General features: G+C 48.1%; 2 protein-coding genes across 2 annotated transcripts in view; one reads left to right on the forward strand and one right to left on the reverse strand.

Annotated features, from left to right (window-relative positions):
• LOC309641300 (uncharacterized protein) overlaps positions 1-11,265 on the forward strand; it is a gene marked incomplete at its 5' end in the record, with an annotated part of 28,779 nt that extends 17,514 nt beyond the window's left edge. The window contains 2 exons of the mRNA XM_082421155.1: positions 10,684-10,830; positions 10,979-11,265. Coding sequence (XP_082277281.1) covers positions 10,684-10,830; positions 10,979-11,124 — 293 coding nt within the window. The 3' untranslated portion in view covers positions 11,125-11,265. The remainder of the gene's footprint in view (positions 1-10,683; positions 10,831-10,978) is intronic.
• Positions 1-23,942, reverse strand: part of NINJ2 (ninjurin 2) — a 70,424-nt gene that overhangs the window by 20,052 nt on the left and 26,430 nt on the right. The window lies entirely within an intron of this gene.

Here is a 23,942-nt window from a genome sequence, read left to right on the forward strand (position 1 = left end):
CTGTCTAAAATCTAGGCCAGGCTGTAGCCAAAATGCATATCTTGTTTGCATTCTTGTTGCATTCTTGCAAGAATCTATAACAGATAAAAATGTGGACTTTGAACTCAGAGTGGGGTCAGGCCTGGCTTTCCTACTTGCCCGCTTGGTGACCTTGGACCAGCTGGGTTCCCTGAGCCTTAGTTTCCTGAAGATGGGGACAAATAATGGTCTGTACCTCACTGGACTGCTGTGCAGATGAAAAGGGAAAATATATGTAAAATAGTGCAGTACCTGTGGAATCATGCCAGAGATGTTACTACCAATGATAATTACTATCATTGCTTGAGGTATTCAGCTTTTTGGCTTTTTTCACCATTTCTAGAAACTCTATTTTGTTAGTTTGTTAATATTTCAAGTTTATTTTGATAGTCTCTGTTCTTCCTCTATCCTTTCAATCTTCTTCTTTATTCCTTTAAGCATATTAGTAATTCTAAGTCTGTAGAATTCAGTGTGTATTTTACACTTAGAGCACATCTCAACTGGATATTTATATGCAAAAGGCTGAACTTGGACCCTGGTCTCACATCATATACAGAACTTAACTCAAAATAGAATATAGACCTAAATTAAAGAATTAAAACTATAAAACACTTAGAAGAAAATATAGGAATAAATCTTTGTGACCTCGGGTTAGACGGTGTTTTTTTTAGAAACGACACCAAAAACATAAGTGATAAGAGAATAATTAATTGGACTTCATCAAAATTAAAAACTTTTGGGAATTCCCTGGTGGTCCAGTGGTTAGGACTCCGCGCTTCCACTGCAGGGGGCATGGGTTCAATCCCTGGTCGGGGAACTAAGATCCCAAATGCCTCACAGCATGGCCAAAATAAATAAATAAATACATAAATGAAGCATTAAAAATTTTTTTTGTTTGTGTGTTTCAAATGACACCATCAAGAAAATGAAAAGAGAACTCACGGAATGGGAGAAAATATTTACAAATCATATATCTGATAAGGGGTTAATATCCAGCATATATAAAGAACTCTTACAACCCAATAAATAAGAAGACAAAAACCCTAATTTAAAATGGCCGTTTTCTTTAAAAGCTACATGAACAGCTGATAAGCACATGAAAAGATGCTCAACATAATTAGTCATCATAAGTTATCACTGCAAATCAATGAGACACCATTTCACATCCACTAGAATGGCTACAGTAAAAATGATTGAAATGCCAACAGTTGATGAGGATGTGCAGAAACTGGAACTCTCATCGCTCGTGGGAATGTAAACTGCTGGAACCACCTCGGACTGCTTGGCAGTTTTCCAAAGGCTAAACAGAGAGTTACCATATAACCCAGCAATTCCACTCCTAGATGTCCACCCAAGAGAAATGAAAACATTTGTCCACATGAAAACTTGTACATGAATGTTCATAGCAGCACTGTATTCATAATAGCTGTAGCAGAAACAACCCAGATATCCATCAGTCAGGGAATAGATAAATCAGATGTAGAATCTACATACAATGGAATGTTATTTGGCCATAAAAAGGGATGGAGTTCTGATACAGGCCATGACATGATGAACCTTAAAAACATGCTAAGTGTAAGAAGCCAGACATAAAAGACCACGTATTACATCTTTGCATTTATATGAAATGTCTGGAATAGGCAAATCTATTGAGATAGAAAGTAGAGCAGTAGTTGCCAGGGTCGGGCGGAGGGAAGAGTGAGAGGTAAATGACAGCAGGTACAGGGTTTCTTTTAGGCTAACAGAAATGTTCTAAAATTAGCTTCTGGTGCTGGTTGTACAGCTCTCTAAACTGCACACTGTAAACAGGTGAATTTGATGGTATGTAAATTATATTCCAAAAATGCTGTTTAAAAAAAATCATTACAGCCTCTCTTGCCTTCTGAGATGGCCCACACTCTGTCTGCAGAGTGTGTATCTCCCTGAATAAAACTTCCTTCTCTTTAAAAACAAAAATCATTTATAGACTCTTTAGCTAATTATGAGAATCAGAACATATTATGGAATGTAGTCAAAATTGTATTAAAGGTAAATGCTGCCAGTATAAGAAATGATGAAAATAAGCAAACTGAAATTCACCTCAGAAAAGTTATGGAAAGAACAGTTAAACACACATAAGGAAAATAGAAAAAAAGAACAAAATTAAGATGATTCCAGAAATTTGTGACATTACAGAGCATAGTGTCAATAGATTTAGTATATAAACCTCTGGGATTGATTTTTGTTTTTTGAAAGAAGAGTATATTGGGAATTCCCTGGCGGTCCAGTGGTGAGGACTTGGCGATATAACTGCTGTGGCCCAGGTTCAGTCTCTGGTCGGGGAACTAAGATCCTGCAAGCTGCGCAGCATGGCCAAAAAAAAAAAAAAAAGTATAATAAACCATTCTCTGTAAATGTAATCAAGAAAAAACAAAAAGAAAATACAAGTAGACAAAAGGACAATTGATAAAGATGTTACAAATATGGTAGGAGATGATTTTTTTAATGGAAAAAATTAGAAATCTGAATATCTTAAATATGTCAACTCTTCTCAAAATAATTTGTTAGGTTTATTGCCAAGCCAACTTGATGTAATAATTCTATTGTTCATTGGCAAAATATTAAGGCATTTTGGCAAAATGTTAAAACACTTAGAAAAAAAGACTGAAGAGGGAAGACTTGCCCTACAAAATAACATCTATTAAATAAACAGATCAGTCAACAGATCTTAAGGAAATATCAAAACTTACCCCAGGGAAAGGGATACATTATTCATCGAATAAATTTCAAATAGCTCATATTGCTAAAGGTAAAAAAGAAACAATAAAACCAGAATACAAGATAATGACCCTTTAATGGGGAAGGATTTTTTTCAAACATTAAAAAAAAAAACCACCTGTGACTTCATGTGGCAGAAATCACAAAGAAAAAAATGAATAGATATCAAAATGTTAAACTTTTCTGCCACATGAAGAACTTCTTAAAAGTAAAAGGCAAATATCACAAATATATATCCTGAACAAAGAAACACACAACACCTATTAAGTATATCTATGATCCCAATTTTCTAAAATAAAACAAAATGGTTTACATACACAGGTAAAAAGTGCACTGCTATACACTAAAATGTTAGCAGTTAGAGGTGGTGAGCTCTTGAGTACTGTCTGATGCTACCACCTGTGTGACCTTGGGCGAGACAGTTAACCTCTCTGTGCCTCAAATTTCTTACAGGTGAAATGAAAATAATAATGCCTTCCTGATAGGGTTGCTGTGAGGACCAAATGGGTTAATGCACTTAAAGGACTTCCAACAGCGCCTGGCACATGGTAACTGCTCAATGACCCTTAGAATTGCTACTGTTACCATATGCTCTGTTACAGACGGGCTTCTTTTTTGTTGACAGGGATACTAAGGGTTGTACCGAGAACACGGTAACACATTGACACTGACAGATGGACAAGTGAAAATAGGTCAGACACATCAAGGAATAAAGGCAGCGCACATTATTCATATTACATAAAGTCAAGGAGATGTTTTATACATATGATGAATCGAAAAAGTCTCCAAAAAATTGTACCTTGAAGCAGAATAGGGCCAAGTGCAATTCCCACTCCTTGTCATTGGCCAAGAAGATGTCATAGAGGAGGAAGGGGCATTTCCTAGTTGGAATTACCAGCAGCAATTAGCACTAGGAGATGGCATAGGAACTGTAGCAGGAGAAGCGGAGGGAACTCTGAATGGAAGGCGAGGATGCACCGGGGTGAGGCTGGTCTGCAGGGATGTTGGACTGTTACAGGCCCAAGGGCCCGAAGGCTTTTGCCTGGCTGCGCTTCTAGTATAATATTGAACCTTCCAGCATAAGGGACCTTTTATGATCACCAATAGGGTTTTTCTTTGTGACTCTGGGCTCTTTTGTTTAGGTGGGAGGTTCCCTCCAGAGACAAGTTACTCTCTCATATATAAACACATCTCACAAGTATCTGAAGATAAGTTTTCTGTCGAGAAACGAGCATGTTGGTAGATGGGGGGTAGGGAGCTTGGTGGACAGAATCCAGGTGCTGTGTGTGAGCCCGCGGCTGTGAACCCCATGTGCGTGTGGATACGTACAGATAGTACTTTCCAGTGACCTGATTCTTGTGTGCCTAGGAGGATTCCAGACTTGGCCGTATCACAGGGGCTTTCACTCACTGCCCCTGGGCAGCCAGGGGCTGAGTGCCAGAACCTGCGTCCACCAGGTGAATGTCTCCTCTGCTCCGTTCTGGTGGCCCTTCCCTCTCCTCCTGTTCCCGGGGAGGGGACCGTCAGTGGATCCAGAGAGGGGCCGAGGTGCCCGCCCCAGCTTGTCTGTGTTGCCAGCTTGGGTTGAGCCAAGTATGCGGATGGCGCAGTCCTGGCCACAGGCAACCTTCAAAGAAGGAGCTCTCTCATGACTCAGCCTGGGCTTGTGAGGAACGAGGGAAAGCGGGGAGACGTTTAGAAAGTGGCCGTCAGTTGAGTCCAACCACTTGGTGTCATGTGAGGTGCTCCTGATATACACCAAACTGTTAGTAGCATTATCTCTGGACAGTAGAGTTCAGGGAAATTTAAATCCTTTTTAATATATGTTTCTACAATTAAAAAAAAATTTTTGGACAAGAATGTATTTCTTTTATAAGTAGAAAAAGAGAGAAATGTTAAACAGATAAAACACAAACTTAAAAAGTATTTCCTTCCCAGTTAATTTGTGAGTGGGTCTCAAAAGCCTGACCTAGTAGTTCCATTTTAGAAATTTATCCTGGGAAAATAATCAGAAATGTGTGCAAGGATTTAGCTTTAAGAATGTTCATGATGGTACTATTTGTAATAGTGAATACCAGATGTAACTAACAATACCAGATTGGTTAAGTCATTATGCTATAATCATGCTATGGGATATTAGTATTTTTAAATGCTAGTTATTTTAAATGCTTTTATATAAGTATTATGATGACATGGGTAATGTTCGAATAATTTCATTAGGATACAAAATAGGACATAAAGATGTGTAATTTATCATACTATGCACATAGAGCAAATACTGGGAGACTATACGTGAAAGTGTTAACTGGTTGTTTCTGAGTGGTCAGATTATAGATTATTTTGATTTCGTGTTGTTTTTTGAAAAATTTCAAAGATGCTATAAGAGGATGTATTACTTTGTAGTCGTATTGCAAAAGAAGCCTTTTAACGTTAAAAAAATTCTACTCCCGTAGTGATGAGAATAACAAAGTTGACTCCTAGAAATTTAGGGGGATCGCAGCCCCTGAGAATAGGGTAGGCGTCCTAGACACAGCGCAAGCCACCATTCCTGAGAACCGAGGCCGTGCCAGACTTTACAGCACATCTCTGACCCTCAAACCTTCTGCAAGGCAGGGATTTGCCTCTGCAGAGCTGGGCACGGCAGCCCTCTGCCCTCCTCCTTTGGCCTCTGCTGCGTGGTTTCTGAGTCGTGCGGAATGCGCCCAGAAGTGAGCTGGTGCTGGGATTCACATTTACTCCTTTGCCCCCCACCCCAGGCTCCTGAGCAACTGGGGAGTCCTGGCTGACACCAGGCTTCAACGCTTCGGGTCTGAAATTCTCAGTGAGTCTCAGGAGGTCCTTTGAACTGGGTCCTCGGAGAGACATGCAACGAAGGTGGACAAAGCTCTGGGGGAAATGGAGCTGGAAGCTTTAAAAAATGGTTGGAGTGGAGAAAAGTTTTGAAATTAGATTGATGGGGGAGGGCCAGGTGGCAGAATTGCTGTAGACTTCCTTTTTTCCATTTCTGTTAGTCTTATTCTAATATTTATGTAATTTTAAAAACTCAACCTTGAGTTCTCAAAGGGAAAAAAATAGATGGATAGACCTTTCTCTGAACGTCTCAATAGTTAAAACAGCACCAAGTCCTCTGGCAGGGAGATCCCTGTCCTTTGACACTGACCTAAAGGCTTATTTATTTAGCTCTCTCCTCTCTATAATTTGTTCACCATTGCCTTCACGTAATCTGGTAGAGTAGCCAGTGCATAGTGAATACTCGATAAATATTTGTTGATTAAATGAATGAACTGGGTTTGTATCCTCATTTAAGAATGCATTGCCAGGCTGGCACGTAGGCAGGTGCTCTTTGTATTATTTGCTATTAATAAAAAGAGATCTCTTCTTTAAAAATAAAAGAAACCGTTTCCTATGTAATAAGAGAGTGAAGTCAGGCACAGTTTATTAATTTGTCTGACTATGTAAACACCATTTTTAGGTACATCCCCTAATGAAGCCAATAGCAATCTGGTAAAGTACCATTAAGTTAAGAACAAACGTGTGACTTCAGATTTGATCCACTAACGTGGTGATAACTGAGAAGCCCTGTATGTGAGACATGCTGGAGACACCCACAGCCAAAGCTGATGGCACTGGAGACCTGCAGTCAGACCTGGTGGGCCAGCTCCGTTACAACCACTTCATGGACATACCATACGATTCACCTATTTAGAGTGTGCGATTCAGTAGCTTTTAGTATGGTCACAGAGTTGTGCAACCATCGCCACAATCCATCTTAGAACATTTTCATCACCCCCAAAAGAAACCCTATACCCATTTCCTCCCCCCCACAAGGCCCCAGACTAGGCAACTGCTAAGCTACTTTCTGTCTGTATAGATTTCCCTATTCTGGACATTTTATATAAATGGAATCATACAAAAGTGATTCATTGTGACTTTCACTTAGCATAATGTTTTCAAAATTCATTCACGTTGTAGCATGTATCAATGCTTTATTTCTTTTTCATTGTTGAAAAATAGTCCATTGTATGGATGTACCACATTTTATTTATCCATTCTTCAACTGATGGATGTTGGAGTTGTTTCCACTTTTTAGCTATTATGAATAACATTGCTTTGGACAGTTGTTCATTGTGTGAATATATATACCTAAGAGTGGAATTGCTGGGTTGTATGGTCTATGTTTAACTTTTTGAGGAACCGCCAGACTGTTTTCCAAAGTGGCTGCACCATTTTACATTCCCACCAGTAGTACGTGTGGTTCCAGTTTCTCCACATCCTTAACAACACTTGTTATTATCTGTCTTTTTGATAATAGCCTCCCAGTGAGTATAAAGTATTTCATTATGGTTTAAATTTGTATTTCCCTGATGGCTAATGATGTTGAGTATCTTTTCATGTGCTGTTGTATATCTTCTTTGGGAAAATGTCTGTTTAGATCCTTTGCTTATTTAAATTTTGAGTCATTTGTCTTTTTATCATAGATTGTAAAAGTTTTTTTTTAATATATTCTGCATAGAAGTCTCTCATCAGATATATGATCTGCAAATATTTTCTCCCAATGTGTAGGTTCTCTTTTTCACTTTCTTGATGGTGTCATTTGAGACACAAAAGTTTTTAATTTTCATGAGTCCAATTTATTTTTCCCTATGTTACTTGTGCTTTCGGTATCATATCTAAGAAGGCTTTGCCTCATGAAGATTTACTCTTATATTTTCTTCTAAGAGTCTTTAAATTTTAGCTCTTACATTTAGGTCTATGATTCATTTTGAGTTAGCTTTTGTGTATGGTGTGAGGTAGGTGTTCAACTTCATTCTTTTGCATGTGGATATCTAGTGTCTCAGCAACACTTGCTGAAAAGACTATTCCCCCACCCACCCCCGCATCAAATTGTCTTGGCACCGTAGTTGAAGATCAGTTGATCATAGAGCTGAGGGTTTATTTCTGAACTCTCAGTTCTATTCCACTGACCCATATGTCTATCCTTAGGCCACTATCACACTTGATTACTTGATCAATGTAGCTTTGTTGTAAGTTTTGAAGTTGGGAGATGTGAGTTCTCCAAACTTGTTCTTTTTTTTCAAGACGGTTTTGGCTATTCTGGGTCCCTTGAAATTCTATATGAATTTTAGTATCAACTCTGCAAAGAAATCAGCTGGGATTTTGATAGGGATTTCATTAAATCTGTACATCAATGTGGGGAGTATTGCCATCTTAACAACAATATATGTATTTTTAAAAGTATAAACTGCAAGGGCAAAGAGAATGGGAACAGAAACAGGTCGAAGGAGGAGACGTACGTGACTCTGCTGAGCAGTAGCTGCTGTGTCCTGATGCCTGCAGAAAGGACCTGAGCAGTTCAGGAAGGCACTAGATTTGGAAACAGGGTACCAAGGCGTGTGAGAGCGAAGTGCAGAGCTGAGGTGGGGGATGGCCCGAAAGCCCATTTACAGAGCAGTTGCACCCTCCAGATTCCCTCCCCGCCCCGCAAGCCTGGTGGCAGCTCCTCCTCAAGGCAAGAGTCTAGAGATTTGTTCTTTTCTAGAGCAGCGCTCTCAGAGTGTGGTTGTGAACTGGTTTAGGTCCACGGGCTTTGTTACTAGCCCCAAGAAGATACAGAAGTACAAAAAGTAAGAGTGTTTAGAATTTTTATAGAAATCTGAAATTGCTTCAACATTCAGGTTTATGCTCAGTGGCTTCTTGCTGAACAGGATACAGGCCAGTTTAGATGTTTGACCCCCTACTGTGGGTCACGTATGGTGGGTCACGTGTACTATCATGTGCAGTAGGACTATGTGTGGGTCCTGACAGATTGGGAGATTAATAACTGGTCCTTCAACACAGATAGTTTGAGAAGCAGGTGCTAGAGGCCAACAGGTCGGTTGTATGTGTAGTTGGGAGAGGGTTGAGGTCCCTGGCTGAAAATCTGCATTCTGAACGGTGGGATTTTCAGCCTTCCTTCCACCCTCATTCAAGAAAACTGTCAGGGACTTCCCTGGTGGCACAGTGGTTGAGAATCCGCCTGCCAATGCAGGGGACACGGGTTCGAGCCCTGGTCTGGGAAGATCCCACATGCCTCAGAGCAACTAAGCCCATGAGCCACAACTACTGAGCCTGCACGCCTGGAGCCTGTGCTCCGCAACAAGAGAGGCCACCTCAATGAGACACCCATGCACTGCAACGAAGAGTGGCCCCTGCTCGCCACAACTTGAGAAAGCCAATGCACAGCAACGAAGACCCAATGCAGCCATAAATAAACAGATGCATAGATAGATAGATAGATAGACAGGTAGATAGCAGAGACTTGCGAATGGAAGGAACTAATCATGTGAAGAGTATGCAAAGAGGGGCGTTTCATACAAAAGGAGAGCAGGTGAAAACAGAAAGCAGGGGTGATGGGACATGTTTAAAAAAAAAAAAGAAAAAAAAAAGAAAACTGTCAGCCAGGTGGATACCCTCCCCCAACACCTATCCCCAGACACAGGTCTAGAGGATTCTCATCAGAAAAGACTTGATGACCCAGAGAGAAGACTTTTAAACACTGACGTTTAGAAGTCCCCTCTATTTGTCTACAGTGAAGTTCTTCAATGGACGAGCTACACCCATGCACATAAAGCTTAAAATAAACTTTAAAAACTTTTGTTTTTTGAATACACTTTCTGCTAATGTGGCTCAGAGTTCAAAGGAATGAAAAGGGTACAATGAAGAGGTCTTCTATCTGTCACTACTTAGTTCCCCTTCCAGTAAACTGGTTAGTGCCTCGCCCTTTAATATAAATAGAAAGTTACATGAAAGAGACCATAAGTAAGAAACCAGAAACTCAGAGAAAAGAATGTAGAGAGAAAAAACTTCAAAAAAGGAAAATAGGGGCTTCCTTGGTGGCGCAGTGGTTGAGAATCTGCCTGCCAATGCAGGGGACACAGGTTTGAGCCCTGGTCTGGGAAGATCCCACATGCCGCGGAGCAACTGGGCCCGTGAGCCACAACTACTGAGCCTGCGCGTCTGTAGCCTGTGCCCTGCAACAAGAGAGGCCGTGACAGTGAAAGGCCCGTGCACTGCGATGAAGAGTGGCCCCCACTCTCCACAACTAGAGAAAGCCCTCGCACAGAAACGAAGACCCAACACAGCCAAAAATTAATTAATTAATTAATTAATTTTCTTAAAAAAAGGAAAATAATAATAATATCCCTGGAGATAGTAGAGAAGCTATTACATCAGTGAAATAAGAACAGTATTCCGTTAAAAGAAGGAATAGGGACTTCCCCAGTGGTCCGGTGGTAAAGAATCCGCCTTCCAATTCAGGGGACGTGGGTTCGATCCCTGGTCGGGGAACTAAGATCCCACATGCCATGAAGCAACTAAGCCTGCACACCACAACTGCTGAGCTCGTGCGCCTCAGTTAGAGCCCACATGCTGCAAACTACAGAGCCCACATGCCCTGGAGCCCACGCGCCACAAGTAGAGAGAGAAAAACCTGCACGCCACAACTAGAGAGAAGCCCGAGCGCCATAATGAAAGATCCCGCATGCCGCAACAAAGATCCTGCATGCTGCAACTAAGACACGACGCAGCCAAAGAAATAAGGAAAATAAATAAATAAATATTTTAAAAAAAGAAAAAGAAGAAGGAATATTCCGAGAATAACAACAAAAAAAGAACTCTTGGAAATTAAAAATATGAAATAAAAATATAAATTTTTTAAACTCAACTTGAAAAGTTAAAAAAAGAGGTTTGTGAAACCTCACAGAAATTAAAACAAAGAGATAGAGATGGACAATTAGATACAGAAGATAAGAAGATTAAAGGATCCCGTCAGGAGATCCAACATCCTAATAACAGGCTCCTGGCAGATTGAACAAAGAAAAGAGAGGGAAAGAAATAACCAAATAAATAATAAAAAAATTTTTTTTCTAGAGCAGGAGGACAAAAGTTTCCAGGTCATAAGGACTCGTCAAGTGCCCAGTATAATGAACGAGGAAAGACCCATCCCAGGGCACACCACTGTGAAGCTTGAGAACACTGGAGAGCAGAGAGAAGAATCTAAAAATTTTCAGACACGAGGTACGAAGGATAGAGAATGGAAATGGCATCTGTTATCACAATAGCCACTCTGAAAGCTAAAATTCTATACTCGGGCAGATTGTCAATCAAGTGTAAAGATATTTTCAGTTATGTAAGTAGCAAAAATTTTACTTGCTCACTTTCTTAGGAAGTTACTGGAAGATATGCACGACCAAATCGAAGAGTAGATCAAGGAAGAAGACACGGAATCCACAGGCCTGTGGGGAGTGTTGCTTGGCGCTAACCAGAACAGAGTGGACAGAAGGAAGGGACAGAGGAAGAACAAAGCCATGAAGTGGATGCAAGGAGAAAGCAGAGTCCGGAGGCCGGGAGAATCCTCCCAGGCTCCAGCTCTTCCCAAGGCCCAGCTTTCGTGCCGTAGCTGGCCTTGTGAGACACTCGACATCCTCGTAATAAATTCATCTTCCTGCTTAACCAGTTCACATTGGATTTCAGTCACTTGCAACCAAAATGTTCCGCCTGATACATTTGCTCCTCAAAGAGTTAGAACCAGCAGCATCAATATCACCTGGGAGCTTGCGAGAAATGCAGGCTCTCAGGCCTCCCCCAGACCTATTCAGCCGAATCTGCATTTTAACAAGATTCCCAGGTGGCTTACATTCACGTGTGAGAAGCACTGTCCTAATAGATCAACCTTGCGAGGTTGGGTGCTGGGTGGATTAAAGATACTGTGTAAAATACCTGACCCCATGGCCACTCCTCCGCAAGGTATTCTGTAGATGATGACGGTGAGGATGCTGGACCTGGGACTACTTTGGGGTGACCATCTCGGGAAGCGTTCCTGGGACCGTGGCACATGGTGCTCGGGACCAAATTACAAAGACAGGCACACAGCAGAGAAGGCAGAAAGCATGTTTATAGCAGGAAACAGGTGACAGCTCTACTCCAGGAACCTGTCAGGCCAGGTGTTGACATGGGAAGCCATGAGGAACACCACCTCTCAGGTGTGACAGTTGGCTGTGAGTGAGTGAGTGAGCCTGGGATGACGCCTGGCGGGTGGGCTGCGGAGGGGGGCGAGGCTGAACTAGGGCCACCTTCTCAGCAGAGCGGGTGTCCTGCCCCAGCGCTCGGGAGCGGGTAGGGTTGGAATCGCATCCCACTCTTGGCAGGAGCAGGGCTGCCTGCCACAGTTTTCCTGGCTCTGGTCCCCTTGGCTTTCAGCCACCTTCTTTGTGCTGAGGGTTCTGTTGACTTTCCAACGCTGAGCAAATTTGAATAAAAGCTGGGATTTTAAAGATTTTTAAAGGAAAAGGAGATGTGTCTGTAGGAAGCTGGTGTCCCATCTCAGCCCTTAGGGTGTGTGGATAGAGGACGTCCTCCCAGATCTCTACCTCCCCAGGAGTTATTGGTCACTGCTTTCTAACCGTCCACCAACTGGACAGCCCTGTACTCAGTCCTTGACCATCTCTACGGGAGAAGCGCCCAGCCCTCCAAGAGTTTGCAGAGCCCCCAGTCCTTTAAAACACCTGTGGGAATCTCGTCCTATCTGGAAACAACAAACTACACCATCAGCAAAAGGCTGTCCTGTGAAGGCCAACTGTAGTCACCACCTGTATAAAGGCCTGACACTTAACAGCCTCAAACAGCCGCAGACACTTAACTATGGGCACTCTGTGCGCCAGGACCTTCCTAAGCACAGCAGCCTTGTGACCTGAAATACCATCTCGATCCCCATTTTCCAGATGAGGAAGCTGAGGCATAAAGGGTTGAAATGTGGTCATGTAGCTCATGAGTGGCCGAACTGGGACTTCAACCCAGGCAGTCTGGCTCCAGAGCCCCTGCTCCTCAGCCTCCGTACTTGAGCCCCGGGCACCGGTGCCCTGGCGGGCAGGGATCCGCGACGGCTCTCCTGCAGACCAATCCCTTTCCGGCCTTTATGCTGTTAGCCAACCAAGCCGGGGACAGTGCGGTGAGGGCTGGGAGCAGAGGCACTGGAGGTGAAAGATAGGAATCCGAGTCGGGCACTGCCACTTGGAGAGGAAGGGCCCTGGTGCTGATGAGCAGAGGCCCGTCCCGACTGGGGCTCTCCAGGCCTGTGGTCCCCGCTGGCCCGTGTCACCTAGGCCAGTCTCCGTCCCTTGCTGGCTTTCAGTTTCCTTGCATGTAAATAGACCAGTCGATCCCAGGGGTTCGGTCCGCACAGTGCGCACGGAGGGGTCACTACACGCATGGAGGTGTGTCCAGGTGCAGGTGCTGAAGGGCACGGAGACCAGTGAGCACAGACCTGGTCTTTGCCGGTGCTCTTCATTGTGTAAATCCTTAGATTCAACAAGACAGTTATTATCTGGGTTTTTTGTTTGTTTGTTTGTTTGTTTGCTTTGTTTTATTTTATTTTTGGCTGCATTGGGTCTTCGTTGCTGCGCACGGGCTTTCTCTAGTTGCGGCAAGCGAGGGCTACTCTTCGTTGCGGTGTGCGGGCTTCTCATTGTGGTGGCTTTTCTTGTTGTGGAGCACAGGCTCTAGAGTGTGCGGGCTTCAGTAGTTGTGGCACGCGGGCTCAGTAGTTGTGGCTCGCGGGCTCTAGAGCTCAGGCTCAGTAGTTGTGGCGCACGGGCTTCATTGCTCCGCGGCATGTGGGATCTTCCTGGACCAGGGCTCGAACCCGTGTCCCCTGCATTGGCAGGCGGATTCTTAACCACTGCGCCACGGGGAGAGTCCCTATCTGGTTTTTTACAATGGGGGAAATGATATTTGAACGTGGAAGGTCGCTCAGATCAGTCGGAGCCACGTAGCGTTAGGCCGCAGGTGGACCCTGGCTCGGCTCTGTGCCGCCGGCTCTCCTCCCACCCTGGACATCACCGTGACCGAGAGCTGCGAGGTCCACCGCTAGTTCCTGCTCCTTTATCCACCCCCCGCCTCCCCCATCGCGACACCCAACAGGCACAGAACCAGTGCTGCCCAGGGACGGGCATCGGCCCCCCTGGCATCTCCTCTCTGGCCCAAAGCGCAGGGCAGGGTGGTGACTGCTCAGCCGCAAAGCTGCCCTGTGCACCATGACTCATGACCCATCCATTCGCTGACGCCAAGCCTCTTGCCCGTCAAGTGAGTACTGGTGAGCCGGAAGCTTGTGGCTGAAGAGAAGGTCAGGCTGGCGGCCGAGAGGAGGGACAGTGGGCTTAGCCTCCCCCGCCACGGGTCCCACCCAGCAGCCAGCACCTGCCCTGCATGCAGCAGGAGCTCCGCACGGCCTCACTGCTGGATCAGCTGCTCCCAACACAGCCGAGGGACGGGGTTGCCCGGCAGGAACACAGCGTGTGGGTCTGGTGCTTGCAGGAAGAGACTTCAGCTCCCCTAGGCCAGCAGCCCGCGCTGGGGCTACAAGAACCGCAGCCCTGGAAACAGCCCCTTTACAGGACCCCCTGTCATCACCCTGACTTCCGCAACCTGGCCCAAGAACGTCCTGTTCCGCACCCTGAATTAGGGGAGGGGAAGAGGCATTTCCTCGCCGTGGTGTAAGAGAGCAGAACGTTTAGACATCGCTGGTGTGAGCTCGGCCAGCCCATCTCCCTTGGCAGGGCCCACGTTGATGGTCTTCTCGTGCTGGCCACGCTCTTCCGTGGCATAACCTCCTCCCAAAGACACAGTCAGGAGAGGCAGACACCTCGCTGAGTTCCCAGGAACCAAGGCCATATCGCCCCGTGTAGGACGTCGTCCCCAGCATCTACTTGACCTCACAGGGTTGTTGACCGGGTGCAGGACCACCTAGCTGGTCATCCTTTCCCCATCTCTCTCTTGCACCATGTCCACATTACCAAGTTCTGGCCGTTGAGAAGTTAGCAGCAGTGACTGTGCCCTTAAAAGGAAGGCCCATGCCTTCCCTCCCCGTCCTTCCTCGACTGCAGATGTGGACATTGTGGGGAGCCATCCTCACCCATGTGCACAAGGCAGACGTCCTTAGGGAAGAGCTACAAGCAAGAGGAGCCTGGGTCCCCAACGCCGTGGAACCGCCGTATTATCCCTGGGCTGTTTGCGCTGACACCGCTACACACGCAGAGAAATAAACTATCGTCTTGCCTAAGCCTCTGTTCTCTGGAGTCTGGTTACAGCAGCCCAACACGTGTCCTGACTAACACAGCCCCCGTTGGGCTGTCAGGCCAGTCACAACCTCCCCTGCTCTGAGATCCCCCCCGCCGCCCCGCATCCACTCACCAGGAGGCAGCCTAGTGAGATCGTATCTACAGGATTATCACAGCGGCCCGTGCATGCCTGGCTCCTCTGGCTGAGGCTGAGTGGACTCAGCGCCCCATCAGGGCAGGGCCAATCAGGTTCTCTCCCCCCTGCATTTGGAAATGAGGTCACTGTTGCTATTAAGCCTGTGCTGATGACGTGAACCAGGATGCGCAGGGAGGAGCAGAAGTGAGAGGCACAGGGAAGGAAGCCGCTGGCGTCGGCAAGGCGTCCTGGTTTCTGCTTCCAGTGACGGGCCCCCTGACCACCCTGCCTGTGGTTTCTGGGAATGACCCTGCCACCTGTAATAAATCCCCCTCCTGGTCTTAGATGCTTCAGGTTCATTTCTGTCCCGTAACCAGAAGCGCCTGAGTCTCCTCTGATCCTTATAAAGATCTGGGTATCCTTGTAGAATGGGGGCCCCCGCCTCTGCAGCCCCCCTACCCCTCACTTGGGATGCTTTCATCATTGCGACGATAGAAGTGTCAGAGGTGAACTGAATGGATGGATAGATTGATCGCCTGATTGACTGGCTAGCAGACCAGTCCATGGACTGTCCAAGGGATGCCAGGAGGCCTCATGGAATCGCGGCATCGGGGTGAAAGGGACAAAAGGCACCAGGCAAAGTGTGGCCACGGAGGTTAAGTGATGCACCCAAAGCCATGCAGTCCAGTGGCTGAGCCTGGATGGGACCCTGGCCCTGGCCCCCGGGTTCCTCCTCACACCCCCTCCCGTGCCCCCCAGGCTGGCCTGATGTGGGTGCTCTGAGCCACCCACCTGCTGATGAGCAAACCCCACGGTGGCTGTGTCTAACCTGCCATTTCTGCGGCTCCTAGAAAAGTGCGAACGGATCCTTTTCTCTTGTTTCTGGGTCATTCTCTCTACTTCTGAATCTCACCATGTATTTTAAAGAGTAAATGGCTTTTCTTCCACTGAAGGAGTAACGAGAGTGTCTCCACTGCGTGCCAGGCGTGGCATGTGGCACTTTCCAAGGTGCTGTCTCATTTAAACCCTGCAAGTGTGAGGGAGAGAAATTGGGAGTTTGGGATTAACACATACACACCACTATATATAAAACAGATAAAAAACAAGGACCTGCTGTACAGCACAGGGAGCTCTGCTCAGTATCTTATAATAACCTATAAGGGCAAAGAATCTGAGAAAGGATAGATATATAAACTGGAATCTCTTTGCCGTACACCTGAAACTAACACAATGTTGTAAATCGGCTATACTTCAATTAAAAAAAAAAACAAAGACCCTACAAGAACCCATCTTCCAGAAGAGGAAAATGAGGTTGAGGGAGGGGAAGCAACTCGCCCGAGACGTGTGGCTGGGGCGATGGTGCCGGGGAGAGAGCCGGTGGTCTAGCGGGAACGGCGGGTCTTCGATGCCAGGTCGTGCTCCTCCTGAAGACCCATCCCTTCCGTCCTTTTGCCTTTGCTTTCCAGCCTTCTCCAGGGCCACCTGCTCAGCAGAGCTGGGCTGTGGGCCCCAGGGCGGGTGGGGGAGGGAGGTGTGCCCGTGTCCGCAGGAGCCTTGGCAGGTGGCCCTCTTCGCTGGCCACGTGCTGCCCTCTCACCTCCTCCCCCAGTCCTTGCCTCTGCCCGCGTTTCCCGCTCACCCACGGCCACCCTCCCCCTCCATCCCCAGAAGCTCTGTAGCGCCGGGGTTGGCCGATTCCGCCTCCCTCTTATCCTCTGCTCCGCGGCCGCCCAAGAGCTGCCTTCTTCTGAGGGGTCCTGAGCCAGCTCGCTTTTTCCTCAGACAAGGAGACGGAGGCCTCGGACCTCAGGGCCCAGCCTGCCTGCTCTTTTCGGGCTGAGTTTGCACCCAGAGCTGAGTCTCTCTCTAGCTCAGGTTCCCCGGGGCCTGAGGGCAGGACTGTGTCTTCACACGCCGGGTGGCATGCAGTGTCAGCGCCCTGAGAACAGCACCGCTCTCAGGCAAAGCCGAGGAAGCTGCCTGGCTCGGGAGGCTGTGGTCCAGCCCAAGGTCTTGACCTCTTCCGCTCACATGCTCACGCCCCTGACGTGACCACAGAGGCCAAGCAGGGACCTCAGGGAGGTTCTCTGAAGAATCAGGGGTGAGCCGTGGTGTGAACGTGCAAAAGGTGTGTGTGTGTGTGTGTGTATGTGCATGCACGGAGGAACCCTTTCTGGTTTCACTGTGATGGTAGAAATGACAATCTATAGTCATCTCTCACTTTAGTGAGTGATTCTCAAAGGAGAGATGCAGGCCCCACTAGGAAGGCACATCGGAATCTCAGGTGATAGAGTGATACGTGGGAACTTATTACGTTTATCAAAAGGAGCATGATTTTTTAAAAGGATTGATCCTGCCCTTTCAAAAGCTATACCTGTCTCCTGTTCTTTTTTCTACTTGAAGAAACCCCATTTACCCTTCAGAGCCCAGCTCAACTGGGAAGCCTTCCTCAGCCCCGTAGGCTAAATTTATCCCTCTTTCTCAATCCTCCCAAAGCATCGGGTTCATCCCCCAGGACAGCGTGTACCATGGGGTAGTGACGAGGGCTACGTGTGAGACTCAGCCCATGGGCTGCGTGCTCCTGGAACACAGGAAGCGTGCCCCACGCAATTTCCTGTACCTGCTTCAGTACCCACGGATAGGCAAGAGCAGGCCCGGTTGGTTGGTGTGGGTGTGGGAAGCACAGGGAAGGACAGGGCTGAGAAGTGAGGACTGCTGTCCGAGACGTGGGGTGGCCATCCTAGCGGGCCCCATCTGGGGTGAAGGGCTACAGAGAGCTCTTTTAATGGGATGGGCTAGAGGTAAACTGGTTAAAAAAGCTGATGAGAATTCCTGGGGGCAGAGGAAGTTCTCGGGAAGGTGAAGGACTGGCTCAAGGGGATTTCTGGATGTGGAAACCCAGAACCACGCCGCCATCCTGAGTGTCTGCCTGGCCAAGACCGAAGCAAAGTCCTACAGACAGAATAGTTCTAGGAGCAGACCTGGACTTCTCCAGGAGCCGGGGCCAGAGGAGAGAGGCAGGAAAGAGAGGCAGTGATGATGACCTGGTCATTGGGGTCAACTGTCACGCTGCATTGAGCAACTGGGTAGTGCACCTACAAATTACTAACCTCTTTCTGGTTTGGCCTCAAGATGCCTTGCATTCTGCTGATTAATTATGGGTTGCACTGCAGAGAAAAGGAATGTGTGTAGGTTCAAGGGCCTGATCTAGGGAGGACCTGTGTCTGGATCCTTGGGTGGTAGCAGCACAAAGTTTTCAAGGATGGAATGACGGAAAATCATCCGTATGCGTGCTCCCTTCAGGACAGCGGAAATGTATGCTCTGGTCCAGGGCAAATGACAACGACAGTGTTACAGTTTCACCAGGAAGCCCACCCCCGCCCTGTCCCCAAATAGGAAGGAGGTCAAGGTGCCAAGATCAGGGGCCTCTTAACTATGACGTGGGCCTATCTCCCAACTTCTAAATTAGAAGCAAGACTTGTGAACGGTGCAAGGAAACTGCATGGTGCTCTCCTTCCTCATACCTTTAAGATTTGTCCCAAATGGAACAGCCTTCCGTACAGCAGCCTCTTCTTGACCTAATCCTGAAGATAAGAATCCCTAGTTATGCCAATAAAGGATTAAAAATCCCCAGGCACTTGCCTTCCAAAATGAATGTGGCAAGTCTCTGGCACTTGCAATGCTCAAGTTGCCTGCATTTCACGAGGAGTGTGGTCACCCCTGCTCTTGTCCTGGGTCCCCTAACCTAGGAAGGTTGTTTTTGTGAAGCCTGGCACGTGCCTAGATGGCGTCAGAAGAAAGATGCTGGGACCAGTGTGTGCCCCGCACAGGCTCCCCAGGCTCCTGCCTTGAAGTCAAAGCCCCAGCTGAGCTGAGAAACCATGTCTAACACCTGCCCCCGCGAACCCACCGCCCCGCATCCCTCTACCTCCAGACCTGTCTTCACGACAGCTGCTAAGGCCCGTGTCCCGGCCAAAGCACAGTCCACCTCCCCTTCCCTCCTGGGCGTGTAATTAAGGGGTGTCTGTGAAGCCCTCAAGCTCTTCGGGGTGAAAGGACCAGTCTGGCCCCCGTGCTTTTTCTCCCGGGTCCCTGAGTCTCCAAGGAGGTGACTGCGGGCGGAGGCTTGCAGGGTGTCCCTGCCCCGCCATGGTGTCGGCGTGTTCTCTGTCCCCTGCTTGCACCCCAGGATGTTCTGATTTCCTCACCCCAGCTCTCTGTTGAGCCGCAGAAGTTGGGCAACTGCCCTGGGTCCTCGGAACTGGCTTCTGCTTCACAAGTTGATCTGAAGCCACTGCTGTCCAGAGGCCTCAGTCGCCACCAAGCCTGGCTGTCCCCGACTCTGGCTTCTCCTCTGGGTGCTGCGGGTCAAAGACCCCCGCGTGGAGGCAGCGCTGTGCTCTGGGCAAGAGTGCAAGCTCCGGGTCACCCTTCCTGAGTGTAAACCTGGCTCTGCTGTGGGCTAGCGACCTTGACCTTTACCCCCTGTAAAACGAGGTCCCAAAGAGTTCCTCTCTTACAGAGATGTTGCAAGGTTTAAATGAGATAATTTTAAAGTGTTTAGCCTTGAGTAAGTACGAGTGCAGTGGTTTTCTTTTCTAAGAAATGTTGCCAATTGTAGCTCTGCGGTCACCCTGTGGATTCTGGTCAACAAGTCTTCCTGGGATGACCCAGATGAGTGGCTTTTCCTGCCTGACCCGGGCCCTTTCCTGCCGCAGAGCAGCTGACTTCCTTCCTGTCCCGGGGGACAGTATATAAAGTTGTAGAAGAGCTGCCCTGAGGTCACCTGACTTGCCTCTCCAGACGGTACATGATGTGGGTATAGAGGTCTTGCGTCACCTTCTCAAGGGTCACCTCGTTTTCCTTTGCCCAATTTAGGTGATTGTATACTTTAACTTAGTCACCATTTTCAAAGTCTTTCTGGAGAGAAGAATTAGACTCTGCCACATTCTAGCAGGAGGCTCGGTCCCAGCGGGGCCTGGCCCATGCGAGTCAGAGAACCGGGGCGGGGCGCGTGGAGGGGTCACAGCTGGAGCTCCCTCCCTCCCTCCCTGCCTTCCTGGGGTGGGGACAGCTTCGTGAAGGACCCAGAGCCCAAGTCCGGTTCTCTTTTCCTGTCCAGCTCTGGGCAGAGCTGCAGGGTGCGGAGAGGAGCCACATGTAGCAGCTCTTTTCCCTTTCTGTGCCCTTCGCTGGCCCAGATCCCCGCTGCCCTTCCCACTCCCTCTCTCCCCCGACAAGAACTGTCAGGAGAGAGAACAAAGGCGGCTGGAAATGGCCCCATTTCCTCTTCCTCACAGCCTCCTCGGCTTTCTCTGGCTTCCGCTTGTGGGAAGGGATTGAATGAGAGCTGCCATGTCCCTTTGCAAGAGGCCTCCAAGCTCTTGGCTCAAAACCTCCAGAGCCACACTTACATGTTATTTGCATATAATTTATATATTAGTGAGATTGTTCCTTAAAATGCTTCACTGACTTCTCCTGTGGTAAAGTAAGAATCCTTAAAAGGGTGTGTATTTGCTCCTGGCTTCCAGGGACCTATGGTTTCTGTTGGGACATTCATTCTCAGCGCTGTGATTTTGGTGGGGTAACTTAGGTAAATCCAACCGTTCATCTGGTCTATAAAATGGGAATAATAATCCCTGTCTTCTACATGGGGTTGTCATGAGGATTTTTAAATTGAGTTTGTAGCTGTAAAATCATTTCATAAACTGTAAAGAAGAGGTCAAATTTTCAGATGTTATTGTTATTAAAATCATTCAGTGAATAATAGTACTGCAGTAAAAGGTAACTTTTAGACTACCAAAAGGTAACTTTTCCAAAGGTAACTAGGGGAGAATCTGACTTACTGATTTAGGATCAAACTGAGTAAAGGCCCCTGTGTCCCCGCTGCCGCCGCGCGCCCCAGTTTTCTAGGGTGCTGGATGGCGGCAACCCTATTCTGTCGACAGGCCTATCCCAGCGCGTGGGAGCTCCTAGCTGGATGATGCCGAGGCTCTGCCCTGACTGCAGTGAGGTTCAAAGTCCTGGGGCAGTCGGTGTCGGGATGGGGGTAGCAGTGGGGGAGGTGTTGAGAAGGCCGTGTTATTTTAGGGCCCTAGAACATTGCTGCAGGGAGGAATCTAGTGCTCAATGGTGCCCAACCCCTCCACTTTACAGATCAAGAAACTGAGGTTCAGAGAGGTGTGTGGCTGGCTCAGGACTCCCGCAGGTTAGCAGTCTGGGCTGACCCAGCGAAGGTCCAGGGGACAGCACCACGGCCGGGGGCCCACTCAGTCACGGTGCCAGGGAGCTGGGCTTGGGGGAGACAGGGGTGTCGGAGCAGGAGCTGAACTGCCTCTTACCCCGAGACGTCCCATCTCAGTCTGCAGAGAAAAAGAGGCTCTCAGCCTCCCAGGGTAGCAAAAGGCAAACACACTTGGTTCACAAGAGCCCTGGAGAAGTGACAGGAGTGGAGCTGACCACGCCTTCCTCGTCTCTGCCTCTGACCCACCGCCCTGGACTCCTGAGCCGCGGAGAAACAGGTCTCACGTCTTCCAGGCAGAGCCACGGGGCCCCCACAGACAAAAGGTCCTCGGAAAGGTCAGGCTTCTTTCTGAAAAGGGGCCCAAAACAAACCCCAGCAGGTTCATGAGCCTCATGGGGAGGGGGTAGGGAGTGGGGGGCCCGTAGCATCTGGAGGGAGCAGTAGCCCAAATGATATTTCCTTCTGGAGGGAGGACATTTGTTCTCAGGATCATTGGATTTAATTCAGCAAGTTCTATTTGCGGGCCATGGAGTGTCCAGCCCCGAGCCAGGAGCTTGGGCCTGGGGAGACAGAATACGTCTAAGACTTGACCCCTGCTTTCAGGGAGCTTGCTGGGGTGTCAGACTCTCACGCATGAGTCAGAAGAGACAAAAGGCAGAAGCTGTGTTTAAGGCCAAAGAGAAGATGCTTCGGAAGGAATGAAAAATCAGTGTGGAATCACGTGGTTCTGAAGGGCTTCCTGGGGAAGGGAAGCCTTTACCTGGGCCCATTCCCTTTAGTTAGTAAGCGAGTTGGGGAGGGGGCGTCTTAGGACGGAGAGCGGCCTGAGCAGAGGTGGGAATGAGCAGAGGAGCTGGCCCTCTCCAGCCTCCTTTGTATGTGACTTTGAAAGGCTCAGCGCCTCTGCCCTCAAGGGTGGAGTGTCGTCCCTGGAAGGTGTGGCGAAGATACCCCCAGGCTCCCGGAAGAGAGGGGCTTCTGCGTTCCTGCTAAGCTGCGACTGGGTTTAGAATGATTCCCTGAGCGCTGGGGTAGCAAAATAAGTTAGTCCTAAAGTGGGACCGAGAATCCGGAGCCCAGCCAGCCTCACGGGCCATCACATTGCAAAGCGGTCACCAGCTCGGGGTCTGGATTTAGACTTGGCTTTGAATCCTCTCTCTGAAGCCTTCAGCGACTGTGTGACCTTGTCATTACCTCTTTAAACTTCCGTCTCCTCCTCTGTAAAATGAAGATGATAAGGATAATTCTTAACTCTGTTGTGAGGACTGAAGGAGGTGGGCTTTCCCAGCCCGTTCACCCTCAGCCCATGGCGGCCGTCTTCAGGGCTCTGTGGTCCAGTTTGCTGCCAAGGCCTGGCATTACATGGTTGACTTTACATGGTCTTCTCTGATTGTTTCCCAGACCCCGCAAGCCCTGAGGAGTCATTCCTTCCCTCGGGTGCCCTTCAGAGGTGTCTTAGTGCAGGGAGCAGATGTGGGAGGGGGAGCAGTCCCAGGGCTAATGGGAGACTGGGCGCCCTAAGAGCCTCCTACAAAGAGCCCAGGAGATAGTTAGGGGACCTGGGTTCTGTAATGAAGCGCTTCGTTTTCTAGACCACAGTTTCCTCAACTGTGAAGTGCAGAGCTGAAATTAGACCAGTGATTCCGCTTTGTGAGATAGGGGAGGGTCCTCAGTTACAGTAGGGGGTCCTTGACACTACATGCACACTAGGCATTGCCTCTAGACCAAATAAATCACCTTGCAAGTAGGTGCTGTGCTGCTTTCCAAGCACACAGAGATGCTGCTGTAATTTTAAAAGTACATATTAAAAGGATTATTGAATGCCCTGTAGCTTTCTATCAGCGTGTAGCTTTTCATTCACGGACACTAAAAGTACGGTGACAATTACTTGGAGGAATCTAGAGTTTTTGAAGCGTTCAAGAGGTACAAGCTTGAGGAGTTTGGCTCGTACGGGGTCAGATGAAGGGCGTGCTCAGCCTTTCCTGGACTGGCTCCTATTCCGGCCTGACAAACGAGCCCCCTCCCCCCCTGGCCTCGGTCCCCTTGCACCGCAAGGAGCAGAGAGTGGAGTAGGCGGTCCTGTGGCAGTGAAGGCAAGATGGAAGGATGGGGACAGGTGAGAAGGGTGGTGTTACTGGAGGGGAGGAGGACAACTTTTATAAGAAAACCCCGGAAAGCCTCAGGATGCTGCCCGTTTGAAGGTCTTTTTTAAAAGGTGACCTGTCACTTCCCTGCATTTGTCATTGTTTCCCACTGCACACATGTTTGCAGCACATGGGAAGTGGGAGGAGTTGGAATGTCCTACAAATTCCCCTGACACTCAGTTCCCACCTTTATCCTCTAGAAAAATGCTTTGTGTTGTTTTGTTTAACTTTTCAGGAGGTCACAGACCTATTAAGAATCTGATAAAGGTTACAGACCCTTGTTCCAGAAAAAAATGCAGCCACACCTACCCGTACATGGATAATTTTCACACATAGTTTCAGCGGGTTCACCATCCCCTGAATTCCCCGTGGACCCCGGGTGAGGAGATCCTGCTCTCACGTGGGTTGCTTTCAATAAGTTTACATTTACCTTCTCCTCGTTTTCCACAGATCTAAGCCCTGAAGTCCCTCAAGACTTTTAATGGGACCTCGAAGCGTCCCATTTCCCAACCTGCTATTACAGGCTCCTTAGGTTTGGAAAGACACGTCAG

The sequence above is a fragment of the Balaenoptera physalus genome, assembly GCF_965194825.1.
Source record: "Balaenoptera physalus genome assembly, chromosome: 13".
In the NCBI taxonomy this organism is placed as follows: Eukaryota; Metazoa; Chordata; class Mammalia; order Artiodactyla; family Balaenopteridae; genus Balaenoptera; species Balaenoptera physalus.